General features: G+C 41.5%; 1 protein-coding gene across 1 annotated transcript in view; it reads left to right on the top strand.

Moving 5' to 3' along the window:
• Positions 1-13,953, top strand: part of MYH9 (myosin heavy chain 9) — a 1,134,272-nt gene that overhangs the window by 444,260 nt on the left and 676,059 nt on the right. The window contains exon 15 of the mRNA XM_044075327.1: positions 6,057-6,230. Within this exon, the coding sequence (XP_043931262.1) occupies positions 6,057-6,230 (174 nt within the window). The remainder of the gene's footprint in view (positions 1-6,056; positions 6,231-13,953) is intronic.

The following is a 13,953-nucleotide window of genomic DNA, read 5'->3' as shown; positions in this document are numbered from 1 at the left end:
CGACAGATGCCTCGGACACTGCTTGGGAGCTCATCTACATGGAAAGTGGATACAAGACAAGTGGCCTGCCAGACTACAGCATTTACATATCAACATGAAGGAGATGTTAGCAGTCCAGTTTGCATTGCTGGCGTTCAAGGAGTTACTTCTTCCAGGGCAGGTGTTGATTCTGACAGACAACACAACTGTCATGTGGTACATCAACAAGCAAGGGGAACACATTCTTATCCTCTATGCAGGCAAGCAATGATTCTATGGGAGACTGCGTTAAGCCTGCAACTGACTCTTCAGGCAAGGTTTCTGCCAGGAGCACAGAACTCCTAGCAGATGTATTAAGAAGACAAATCATGGATCCCCACGAGTGGAAACTGGATCTTCATGTATTTCAGAAATTGACAGTGTCATGGGGAACTCCAGACATAGATCTGTTCGCTTCTCCACTAAACCACCAGCTGCCAAAGTATTGCACAAAGGGGTTTCATCACACAGCTTGGAAAGTGGATGCTCTGTCTTTCAGTTGGAAAACCTTCATGTCTATGCCTTTCCACCTCTACCTCTTCTTCCAAAGGTATTACTAAAGGTCAGACAGGACAGGCCAAGGATGATTTTGATAGCTCCAGATTGGCCTCGCAACACTGGTACCCACTTCTAAGGAGTCTTGTAAAGAAGCCTCCATGGCCTTTACCTCTGATTCCTCATCTGTTATCTCAGAAGGACGGTCATCTGCTCAATGTCAAGCTTCCATCTCTTCATCTCACAGCTTGGCATATTCTGTGTTGAAGCATGGTAGGTCTCAGCTTCCTCAACAAGTTTTAAATGTGATTATGGAAGCTAGAAGGCCTAGTACTAGGAGAGTGTACAGAAAAATGGAAGAGATTTTTATTTTGGAGTACAGCAAAGAATTTGGAGATTTCGGAGCCTAATTTGAGTGTGGCTCTTCAATATCTTACTGAATTATTGGACAAAGGTTTGTCTTTCTCTTCCATAAAGATTCATGCTGCAGCAATTTCAGCTCACTATGATTGTGACCCACCTTTGTTTTCGCATCCTTTGTTCAAGCAGTTTCTTAGAGGGGCAAAGAATATAAGACCCCCAATGAGCTCCTACTCCTGCTTGGGATCTCAATTTTGTGTTGGAAAAACTTACTCTACAACCTTTTGAGCCTGCAGCTACTGCTGAATTGAAATATTTGTCATGGAAGACTGCTTTTCTGTTGGCTATTACTTCTGCAAGAAGGGTGTCTGAGTTGCAGGCCCTTATGGCAGTAGAGCCCTTTTGATTTTCCATAAGGACAGGGTATCATTACGTACTAATCCTTCCTTTATGCCTAAGGTGGTTTCTAGTGTGGCTTTAAACCAAACTATTCATTTGCCTACGTTTTTTTGCAGATCCTCAAAATAAAGGGGAAAAGATTTTGCACACTTTAGATGTACACAGGCAATTGCGTTATTATTTGAGCAGGACTAAAGATTTTAGGCAGTCTCAGCAGTTACTTGTTTCTTTTGCTTTAAGTTCACAGGGCAAGCCTGTGTCAAAACAAACTATTTCTAGATGGATTGGCTTTTGCATTGCATTTTGTTATTCCCATCATGGCAAAGAGGTTCCAGCTGGGATTAGGCCTCATTCCACTAGGGCTACTGCCACTTCAACAGCATTTCTAAGGGGGGTGGCAACTAAGGATATTTTGGAGGCAGCTACTTGGAGTTCAGTGCATACTTTCTCTAGGCATTATCACCTGCCTATATACTCTAAGACTAGAGCTGGTTTTGCCACAGCTGTTTTACAAGGCATGTTGTCAGCTCCTGCTACTTTATAATTTGCCAGCCTCCCTTACCTCTGCTTTGGGATTCTACCCAATTGTCAGGACTGCAGCAAGGGAAGGCGAAGAACATAGTACAGTTTTGTACCTACCATAAATGTAGATGTTCGAGGATTCCTTGCTGCAGTCCAATTTACCTCCCTCCTTCCCCTCTGTGTTTCAGGGTGGTTGTGTAGGTGAGTTTACATGCTTATATTTTTGTATATATTACTGTATATATTGTACATGTTTTTGGTGCAGGTTGTTTTGGGACTTGTCTTTTTGGGTCTTCTGACATCTGGGGCAAGAAAAGACTGAGGAAATGACGTCGGTCATGCGCATTAGTACCCTGACGTACTGACGTCAGTCTAAGGCGCCATGACCGACGTCAGCCTTATACTCTGGTATTCGGGCCGACTGGGACGCGGACTATACCCAATTGTCAGGACTGCAGCAAGGGAATCCTCGAACATCTACATTTATGGTAGGTACAAAACTGTACTTTTCTCAGAGGGGCCAAGAACATTAGGCAGTTTCTCAGAGGGGCCAAGAACATTAGGCAGTTTCTCAGAGGGGCCAAGAACATTAGGCAGTTTCTCAGAGGGGCCAAGAACATTAGGCAGTTTCTCAGAGGGGCCAAGAACATTAGGCAGTTTCTCAGAGGGGCCAAGAACATTAGGCAGTTTCTCAGAGGGGCCAAGAACATTAGGCCTCCCAGGAGAGCACCAACACCTACTTGGGACCTCAACTTTGTTTTGGAAAAACTCATGCTACCTCCTTTTGAGCCAGCTTTTCTCAGCTGACTAAGTTTATATCATGGAAGACTGCCCTGCTGCTAGCAATCACTTCAGCTAGAAGAGTTTCAGAACTTCAGGCACTAATGGCAGTAGAGCCTTTCCTCATTTTTCATCAAGACAGAGTTTCTCTACGAACTAATCCCTCCTTTATGCCTAAGGTGGTATCCAGTGTGGCTCTAAATCAAACCATCCATTTACCCACCTTCTTTCCAAATCCACAGAACAAAGGAGAAATACTCCTGCATTCCTTGGACATTCATAGGCAGCTACGTTACCACTTGGATAAAACTAAGATTTTCAGAAAAACTGACCAGCTTTTTGTATCCTATGCTACAGCATTACAAGGAAAGGCTATCTCAAAACAAACTGCATACGTTTTTGCTACACCCACCATGGAAAACCAGTTCCTGCCAGCATAAGACCCCACTCCACCAGGGCAGCAGCTACATCTACAGCCTTCCTCAGGGGGGTGCCAACCAAGGATATTCTGGAAGCTGCAACTTGCCGTTCAGTTCACACCTTCACCAAACATTACCACTTTAAGACTAGAGCTGGCTTCGCCACTGCAGTTTTGCAGGGCCTTCTTGCCTCCTCTAACCCTGTTTGACTCCACCTCCCATCCTTAGCTCTGGGATTCTACCCAAGTGTGATGACTGCAGCAGGGTAGCACGATGAACATAGTACAGTTTCGTACCTACCATAAATGTAGATGTTCGAGTGTATACCCTGCTGCAGTCCAGGTTACCCTGCCTCCATCCCCTCAGAACTAGCTGAACTTATCTCTACCACTCCATTCTATTCTTCCTCTGTGGTGTATTTGCTTGTGCCCAAGGATTTTTTTATTTTATCCATAGGAGCTTTATGTATATGTGTATATATATATATATATATATATATATATATATATATATATATATATATATATATATAATATTTAATTTTTGCCTACCTATAAGGGCACTTGATATCTGGGGCAAGAAAAACTGAAGAAAATGGCGTTGGATGCCTCTGATAATACCCCCTGACGCTCTGACGTCAGGGAAGAAGTGACAGCAACCGACGCCAGACCAAGACTTTGGAATTCTGGCAGACTGCGGGACCGCCTGACGGCAGGATAACCCAAGTGTGATGACTGCAGCAGGGTATACACTCAAACATCTACATTTATGGTAGGTACAAAACTGTACTTTTTCTCCACTTTACCTTAGCATCTCCCTAGCAGTTTGTGATATTATTGTATCCTCCCATAAGTCAACTACGAGAAAGACATGCTAGCAAATGGAAAATATTCTTATTGGGCAGAATCTAGAAACTTAGACCCCTTTTTAGCCCCAGTCCATCAAATTCTAGAATTTCTAGCAGAGCTTTTTCAGTCTGGTGCCGCTGCTGCTACCATCAGGGTACATCTGGCAGCCATATCTAATTTTCATATTGGAATTCTTAATTCTAGCATAATGTCTCATAAGCTCTGCAAAGCCTTCATGAGAGAACATCTCTTCTTAGACCCCCCAGTGAGTGATCCACCTCCTTCTTTGGATCTCAATTTAGTTTTGACAACTTTGATTCTGTCTCCCTTTGAATCAGCAGCTTCATGTCCCTTAATATTTCTGGAAAACACTTTCTGGTTGCTATTCAGCTAGACTTGTTTCAGAACTCACAAAGCACTCTGTGTTCGTCCTCCATATATGGTGTTTCACAAAGAGTTTCTCTTGGAACCAACCCATCCTTCATACCAAAAGTCTGTTCAGAAAGCAATTTAAATCAATCCATCGATCTCCCAGTCTTCTTTCCCAGTTATAGCAACAAGGCAGAGTACAGTCTTCAACTGGATGTGCACAGACAATTACGTTTTTACCTCCATAGGACCAAAGAGCTAAGAAAGTCAGACCAATTCTTTCTCTCCTATGCTCACAATAAGCAAGGCCTTCCAGTTTCTAAGGTGACCTTATCCAAATAGTTATCTGACACCATTGCCTTTATCAGTTAAGGCATAAACATCTACCAGCAAAACCGAAAGGTCATTCTACTAGAGCATTAGCCACGTCTGTAACCTTTCAGTCTAAATTGCCCATAGACTCAATTTGTGTAGCTGCCACTTGGGCAAACCTTCATACCTTTATCTCTAGTTACAAAGTGGATGTGGTCTTCCGGAGCAGGGCTTCCTTTGGTTCCACTGTTCTGAAGAGTTTGTTCCAATGAGCCACCCGGGGTATTAAGGTGCTAGGGACGCTGTCCCAAACAGCAAGAATGAAGGCGAGATGGGACAATTTAACATAAAGAAGTTATGTACTTACCATAACGTTCCATGTTAGTTGTCCATCTCGCCTTCCTTCTTGCGTCCCCCCCCCCCCTTCCTGGAGGATTGAGAGGAGTTCATTATGGTTTCACTGGCTGATTTCCTTTTTCTTGGTTTACATGCCAGGTAATTTTATGAAAGTTTACTCTGATCTGTTATTTTGGTAAATCAGTTTTAGGTTACTGGTTACTTTATATGTCTAGTGTGCGCTATCACAAACGAGATCTGGGTAGCTGACGCTGGGCATTCTGGGATAAGGGTTAGCCTCGAGCCAGTAAATAGCTCTCTAGCTTTAGAAGTAGGCCAAGTCAGAGCAGAGGATCGGCTCCGAACCCAAACAGCAAGAAGGAAGGCGAGATGAACAACTAACATGGAACGTTGTGGTAGGTACATAACTTTTTTACCAGTCAGCTCAGTGCATTGCTGTGTTGTGCTTTTCAGATTGTGAGCATAACTTTAATAAAAAAAAAAAACTTTATCATTTGGCTTGGGTAGCTATTTTAGCCCCAGACTTGGCTTTGGGTGCAGTTTAAGCTCCCGAGTTTTTCTATGACAAAGGGCTCTAACATTCTGGGAATTGTCTTCCTATTTTTGGTCAAAATTCTTTTCCTTTCATTATAAAATTTATTATGGTTCCACCATTATAAAATTTGTTATGGTTCCACCATGTGAGCTTGTTTGAGGTTTGTCTTACACTTGTTCCTATGGGGTACAGCTGCTTGCATGCTGTGGTATAGTGTAGTGGTATGTTTCTGGAGATGACTGGGAATGTTCATAGGTTCATAGATTCATAGGTTCATAGATTCATAGGTTCATAGATTCATAGGTTCATAGATTCATAGGTTCATAGGTTCATAGATTAGTACTAAGCTAACTGCCCTTGCGAGCCATTTTAAGCCTAGCCAGTTATTCCTTGCGAGACTCAAACCCTGCACCTTGTGTTTGTAAAGCAAACACCTTAACCATTAGGCCACCCTCCCAATTTGAAGTTTGTCATTTTATTCCTTACAAGTAGAAAAGCTTCTGTTTTGCTTCCTTTTCAGGGAGGCATTTCCAACTGTCCATCCTGTAAAAGAAAATATAACTTATTCCATGTGCAGCTTGTAAACTGAAAGCTACTTATCTGTATGTTAAAATTGATTTTGTTCTGTTTTCTCCCAAACAGCTCAACTCTTTTGAACAGATGTGTATTAATTACACCAATGAGAAGTTACAACAGCTGTTTAACCACACCATGTTCATCCTGGAGCAGGAGGAGTATCAACGAGAAGGCATTGAGTGGAACTTTATCGATTTTGGCCTGGATCTACAGCCTTGCATTGACTTAATAGAAAAACCGGTCAGTTTCACAGTTCTGCTATTCAGTCTGACAGTTGCATTGGTGTAGGGATCGTAACTTTAGTACTACACATGCTTTTATGAGCTACAAAAGGTGATGCTATGTACTTGTCACATGTTTGTTCTGCCTGCATATCTGGAAGTCGTTTTAACAGGAAATCTTCATAGCGTGCAGCAAATGTATCCTGTTTACCATTTAACTTTCAGTGTATAGTGCAGTGCTTCAGAGCTGTGCATTAAATTCTGCAGTATTGTATTTCAGCTTAGCAGTGACTTGTTGCATTTTTACTGTGTATAAAAAATGATGATTGGGTTGGTGATTAGTGGAAAGACATCGTGCAAGATGGCGAGGCAGCTATTGTGATGTTGCCCTGCATCATCTGCATTAGTTAATTTCCACATTATCTGTCCTGACAAAATTCAGAAAAAACTAACTTTTTGGTAATCACCCACACTAATAGCTTTACCTGAATGTACATCCTTTGTATATTAGCTCAGACAGTAAAAAGGCCTTTGGAACCGACTGTGCAAAACAGTCGTCTCTGTTTTCCTGTTTAACCTAATAATTCTAAGTTTGTTTCTAACCACCCTAAATGTAATTAAAATTTTCCTCCCTGGCCTTTTCAATTTTCTCCATAAATTCTGGGCCCTTCTATGTAACTTATCCAGATAACCATTCCACTATAGAGATTTATTCCCAGTAGGTTTAATGGGAGCCAAGGGCACAAAATCTGTTTTCGTATATAGAAAACTTTAAAAACTTTCCTAACTTGCTACATCAGCTGAGAGAACTTCACCTTTCCAGTTTTAGTTGGATAACTTCCATCTTATCATCTGCTCTGTAAAAAGCATACCTAAACCCTTGATCGTTCAGTATCTTAATAGGCATGGGAAACTCCTCAGAGGAATGCAATGATGACTGTCCTTAACATCAGCACAGACTTCAGTCAGTCATTTTCAGGATTTTTCACGCAAACTATATTCAAAATGTTAACACCCTTGGCAGGTGAAGATGCAGTCTGAAAATACTTTTGCTAACATAAAGTCACCTGTCAAACCTATATTTAAATCAAGACCTTGTCAATTAGCACAGGGGACATTTGAATTTCTCTAACTACAACCCAGCCTAACTGAAATTATTTCAAAGTTTCCATTGTTTTTAGTCAAAATAGATATAAAACCACCTTGAATATAAACAGAAATACCCCACCTATCTTATTCTATGATGAACTTTGTCCTCATAGTCATTGATTTACTGAAAACAATAACCATAACTTGATAATTATCACCCACAACCCTACTGTCTAATTACTGAAACTTTCACACTAGTGTTCCTACAGGTTACTTGAAGGGGCTCCTAAAAGAAAATAAATGATCCTTAACATTTAGTAACTTTAAAAACCTGTTTCCAACATGGCTAAGAGACTTGATATAGCCAAAAGATTTCCTGCTTGCGTACATATCATCCCAAGGAAATATACATTCTGTACTACATTGGCAACAATTTTTAAAACCCTTTATCACCATAACCAGTAATCAGAATATCACATAAAGCTAACTCAGTGTAAATAGTTTGTCGCTCAGTTTGGCTAGGACAGGGTTTCTCGTGCTTTTACGAACATGTACACCTGCTTGCAACTACCACGTCATACATTTTATAAATCACAAAAATCCTTTTCAAAGCAACCAGGATGTCATAAGTTTTAATTCCCATTAGGCAGGAAGCCACAATACTATTTCTCTTAGGCAAGTGATTCTTGATGCTTCTGCGTCTAGAATCACCAGTCTCTAATATTTTGATTACACTTCCCCTCTCAAAAGTCCTATTAGACAATTTAGGACCCACCCAAAGCTCTTCTCTTCCTATTTAAATCCCAATCTAGTCCAGCTTCATCACACTCTAGCTCCCTTTTCTGAGCTTTAGTTACTAGATCTACTGTAGTAGTTTGCCAGTCAATTGTATTAACCAAGTTCTGAAAAATACAGTCCACTTGAGTTCCCACATAACCTTACCAAGGCTGTGTATTAAACCAACAGTAAACAAATCTGACATTTTGAGTATCCCCAGTTAAAGTTATAACTGTTGAAAATAAATGGCTTTGAGCTGCCATCCTCACTGTAAATACCCAAGCTGTCACACGCTGCCAGTTTTCCACACCTAAAGTTAACACACTTGATGCAGATACATGCACAACAGGAGTCTTTAGATAACAGAATAGCATCTGCTCGTGATTGGACCTTAAGTAATCAGCACACTGCCCCAAACAAGATACCCCCCATTAAAAGCAATCCATAACTTTCAGTAACTTTAAGAAAAACCTGTTTCTAACATAGCCAAGAGATCTGTTATAGCTAAAAGATTTGCTGGTCCCAGTACATATCTTCCCATGCTTCTAAAACTAAATTTCAAAAGAAACTCTGCCTGAATCATTTCCCTAAAAGGACAATCGGGAAAGAGAACTGCACCCCTTGATCTTTCAGATGATTTGTGCTGAAGTCACTAGTGATTTAATACCTTAACTGAATTGATCTGCTCCTGCAGTGATTTAAACTACCCCTGTTTAAACTTGTTTCATGTTTAAAGTTTGTGTTGCTTATGTTGAGTGAAGAAAACCTTTGGGTCCACAACTTTTTAAATGTTTCAGTTTGATCTACCCTTGCAATAAATTTTGTCATTAAGAAAGGTTTGCTGTCCTGTAGTATGCAAAAAGAACTGTGTAAATCCTGCGACTAAAGGTCTTTTGCAGAAATATAACTCTAAATTTCATTCTCTGAATACCCCCCCGGCAGTATACTCCTTGCAGTGGTTCACAAAGAACATAACCAGGATCTCTGCCTCTGGCCAAGTCTGACATCTGGCCTGACTTGCAAGAACCCTCCCCAAGTGGCCTGGATAGCATTGATTTAACTTGGGTCTCCCAAGTACCTGTTGTAGGTGGTACCAGACCATGCAATTTTCATTTCTTGCGACATAAGCATTTGCTTCATGAGTTTGTCACTGTCTAGTGTCTGTCTAGCTGTGTGACTTGAGAGAAGTACCCCCACTGGGGGCCATATTTTCATTTGCTGCTGTATGTATGTTCTGCTTTGTGTTGGTATTTTTATTTAGCAGAACTCTAGGAACAGACTTGTGTAGTGATTGGGGTTGTGTCCCAGAAACAACTGAAATGTCTGAAAAGCCCCCATAAAAGCTACAATGTCCAGTGAATTTTGTCTCCACTCAAAGCACAACATGGCTAACTGCTGTAATTGCAGTGATTTTTGCTTTAAGATAAACAAGAGCCTTACAGGTGTACCAGGTCAGAGACTTGTTACTGAAGCTTTTTTGCTATTTCTGAATTTTTGAAGCAGCAGGTCTGCATTAACATCAGAATGGGTAAAAAAAAAAAAAAAAAGGGGATGTATGGGGATGGATAGATAGGGATGTGTGTGAGTGTGCGCGCATCTACAGGGAGGTGTGTGAGTGTGCGCGCATCTACAGGGAGGAAGAAGAGGGAGACCCTGGAACTTTCTCCGGGTGCCAGTTCCAACTGAGTTTCTAGCCAAGAAAACTGCAACACAGACGTGACAGTTTTTGAAGGTCATCATGCTAACAACCTCCTAATGTCTGTACTGAAGACCAGGCCTTGTGCTCTTTGGATGCCAATTCCCCAGTGTTTCAGAATGCCATGCGATCATGAAACATGGCTAAGAATGGTATCCCCACAGTTATTGAAATGTCAGAATCTAGGGATTGAGGATTTCAGAATCCCAGGTCACCCACTCTGAGATGCTGATCTCTATACCCATGTAGCCCTTTTTACCCAGACAGCTACTTCTGGGTAGGTTTGTCTACTGTAACCCAAGCCAGACATCCTCCTGTGCTGGGCTAAGTCAACTGAATTCCTTCATTTGTTCTGTATCTTGCATCCCAATATAGATTAGCCTTCAGTGGTAAAATCTTTGTTCAAGAGGGAAGTCTGTCCAGTGAGAGACTTAACTTCTCTGATCCTTGCAAGAGAGACTGAAATGTAGGTCACCGGTTACACTTCAAAACATCTAAAACCCACAACATTGAAATTTTGCATCACAACATTAAACACTACAAATAACATGAAAATGACATCCCCTCCACCCATAACACCACCAAACTAACAAACACTTCCTGCAAGGGGGCAAGCCCCCTGCCCCCCCCCCCAATAAATTAAAATATACCAACTCCGAGATCGCACTACAGTGGGGAAAAAGTTAATTTCCTAACCCCGCTGTGTCGTGATCACCATAAAGAATGTACACAATGTTTATATCGCTACCTGTATGGCCTAAAAAACACATACAGGGTGGAAAGAGGAACCCTATGCAAATAGTATAAATTCCTACACTATATAAATAACTACATCTCCTATGGATACAACAAGAATAACAGATTAAACTATGACATTTACATGTTACACATTTTCGATGTTGAGTGGTGATGTGGTCTCAATGTTTTGAAGTGTAACCAGGTCATCACATTCCTGTCCTTTAAGGTTCAACACTGCACATTCCTCAGACTCTATGCCAAAGGACACATTTTGGGATGCACTGAAGTTTGCAGAATTCTGCAGAATCTTTACGTTTTTGTGCAAAAACGCTACTGAGGTGAGGTAATTAAGTGGAGAGTAGCCTTCCAGTAACTATGAAACCAGATTGCTAAACTGTTTTTGGAGGGGAGTGTAAATCTTCATGACTGAATGTCAGTCATCATAAACTTATCTAGTAACTTCAAGTGTTTCAGAAGTGCAGGATGAAAGCCTGATTGGCTAAGAAGGGCTGTTATGCAGCTGGGAAACATGGCATAAAATATGGGTATGAAGTAGATGCAGTACCTAAGGCTATTGCAGCAGGGCCTGTCATGAGTTCTCATCAAATGACGTAGCCTGTCTGAGGACATGAAGACTTGACTCCTTAATGTCCCCCCTCCCCCCATTAAGGAGCTGCTGTTTGTGTCCTGAATCTTTTAATCTGCTTAAAAGACTGTAGGATAAAGGGACAAGTATGGGGTCAAACATTTTACCATCCTTCTGCTAAATGCAACAGAAATGTTCCCTCAAGAAACCTCATAATCAGTTCCTTAAACTAAACAGACAAGATTATTCCACACTGTCCTTTACTCTTCGGTCAAGTTATGGAGACTTGCCAAGGCTAAATAAATTGTGTTCTAAAATTCCAAAATGGATGCTCTTCAGGCCCTAATACTCCCAGACTCATGGTGACTTCAGATCTCAGGGGTGACATTATCAAATAAGACACTACCAGTGTATTGGAAATGGTGAAATTCCCCCATTCACTTTTCTTTCAATTTGGCTACTACACCCAATTTTTACAAAACTGCACTAGCTACACAAGACAATTTACATGTACATTTACCTCTACCGAGATTGCTTCCTAATTTGGAAACCATCCTACAAGAAAATGCAAGGTGCACTGTAGTATACTGGTACCATTTCAATACAGTAGGCTTCTTGCTAAATACACAGCAGTCTTGGATAGCAGCTCACTAATGGTTTACCCTGTCCAGGAAAGAGTAGACTCCCACTCTGCCTTTTTCTAAGACAAGCTAAGGAGGTTAGTGATGAGTCAAGGAGCGTGAGCTTTGACTATTACCTATAGATTCATAGGTTGGTACTAGGCTATCGACCCTAGGGCCTGTACAAGCCCAGCCATAACAATTCCCTGGCTATTTTTTCAAACCATATTTATATATGGTGCTGTTAGCTGTGCTGCACTTGAAGAAACTTTAAGCGGTGCCCAGGTGTCTGGGATGAGCTGTTTTTCTCTAACATTGCCCTGTCATGTATAAATAGGGAATTGGTAAGTGCACCAAGCCAGAACGAATGAGGGCATGCGCTTAATATCTCCAACATCAAACTAGACTCTAGGTCACTTGGACTCGCAGGCCAGGCTGCACATAAACTTTGGCAGTAGTTCAGGCTCTGTCTTTGACTTTCTGGAGACCTGGGACCCAAAATTTTGTATCGCTATATAGGTCTGGAAACGACATCTAGTGGTTCGATTTCTGCGTACATACCAAGCCAGAACAACTCTTAATTACCTGAACAGGATCTGGCACTTCCATGCGAGTGGGTGCTAGAGAGATATGCAGTCTTGGGTCTCATAAATGGTATCTAAACATAAATCTGTGTCCTTGGAGCAGCAAGCAGCTGACCATTCTATTGCAGAGCTTCAAACAGGACTGAGCAGTAGATGCACCCCCACACATTAGTAGTTCAGAAGTAGACTATGGATGATTTCATAGTACCATCCTGGCACAGGCAACACTGGTTCTATCTGATAAGATGGTAATGGAAAGACCTGTACTGCAACCTCAAGTTTGTGAATTTGATGCAGTAAAAGGGAATTTGCGAATACACCCAAAACTGCTTACACTTATGTTGGCAATTTGGAAGATATGACCATGGTGCCCCTATTGGTTGTCTTTTTTTTTTTTTTTCCAATGAGGGTGTGGCAAAATGATAGGGAAAGATAGGTCAAGCACAAGGAAGTTTTCCAAGTAAATGTAAAACATTCTTCCCATGGTGCAGAAAGAGGAACTAGCACCCACTAAAGTGGATGTGCCTGTAGTTCTCTGTCAGAGTTCTCTTCAGGGTTAGTTTACTACACCATTGTGAAGAGGACTGTATTAGCATGCTTGTCATTGTTCCCCCCACTTGCATCCAGTACTACACCATTGTGAAGAGGACTGTATTAGCATGCCTGTCATTGTTCCCCCCACTTGCATCCAGACCTCCCCATGAAAAGCAGAGTCTCCTAGGAGAGTGGCCTCTGCCTGGGAACCTGAACTCCTCACCATCTCAGCCAGCTACCTGCTTCTGAATTTCAGAATTTATCCAGAAGTGTGCTCTAGTATTTGCCACCTGTGCTAGGGTCTTTAAAACTAGAAGCCCACTTAGAGCCTTTCTTGCATTTCCATATGGAGAGGATCCTGCATCCCAATCACGCCTTTCCAAAACTAAACCAAGCTGTTGGTCTGTGTTCTTCCCTGATTTGAAAAGTAAGGGTATCTGCAGTGCCTGGATGTGCTTTAAAAATGTTTAACTACCTAGATGGAAAAGTACTTCAGAATCAAATGAGCTGTTTTCCTCTTGTGGAGACTAAGCAGTTCTCACCAATGACAATGTCTCAATGTATCCTTCACATTGAGTTAACATTTGCTAAAAAAAAAATCTCTTGGCAAGACCTTGCAGGAGGTCGTATCCCATTTCTCCTTCCCCAAATGTCCCTGCTGTTACTACTGCCTTCCTGAAAGGACTAGTACCCAGGCAACTGGCCCTTGGTTCTTACCTTTTATAGAATAATCCGATCGTAGTACCTTCAAGATGAGTTTGAAGACCATGTACTTCCCAAATACCACCAGCCATACAATTTGACCAGAAGAGCTTTGGAGTCCTCCCTGTAAGGTATGACTGCAGCAGTTGCCACCAGGGCGCATACTATTGGTAGGCATTTTGACAATTGTAAATGTTTGTGTGCGTACTTTGTTCTTGCTTTTCTTTTGATTACAGTATGACCATGAGGGGTTACAGTGGGTGTTCATGTATTTTATCCCTGTAACTCCTTGCTCTGATTCCTATAAAAGTTGGTTCACTAGTTAGGCATCTGGGAACTCCTGTAGATAGTAACCTAGCCTTCAACCAACATGTGTACAAAGCTGGTAGTAATATTCTGTGCTCAACTTATAAGCA

The sequence above is a fragment of the Protopterus annectens genome, chromosome 1.part1 (assembly GCF_019279795.1).
Source record: "Protopterus annectens isolate FY-2018-M chromosome 1.part1, PAN1.0, whole genome shotgun sequence".
Taxonomy (NCBI): Eukaryota; Metazoa; Chordata; order Ceratodontiformes; family Protopteridae; genus Protopterus; species Protopterus annectens.
Note: the sequence above shows the minus strand (reverse complement) of the source record. Positions and strands in the feature narration are given on the sequence as shown.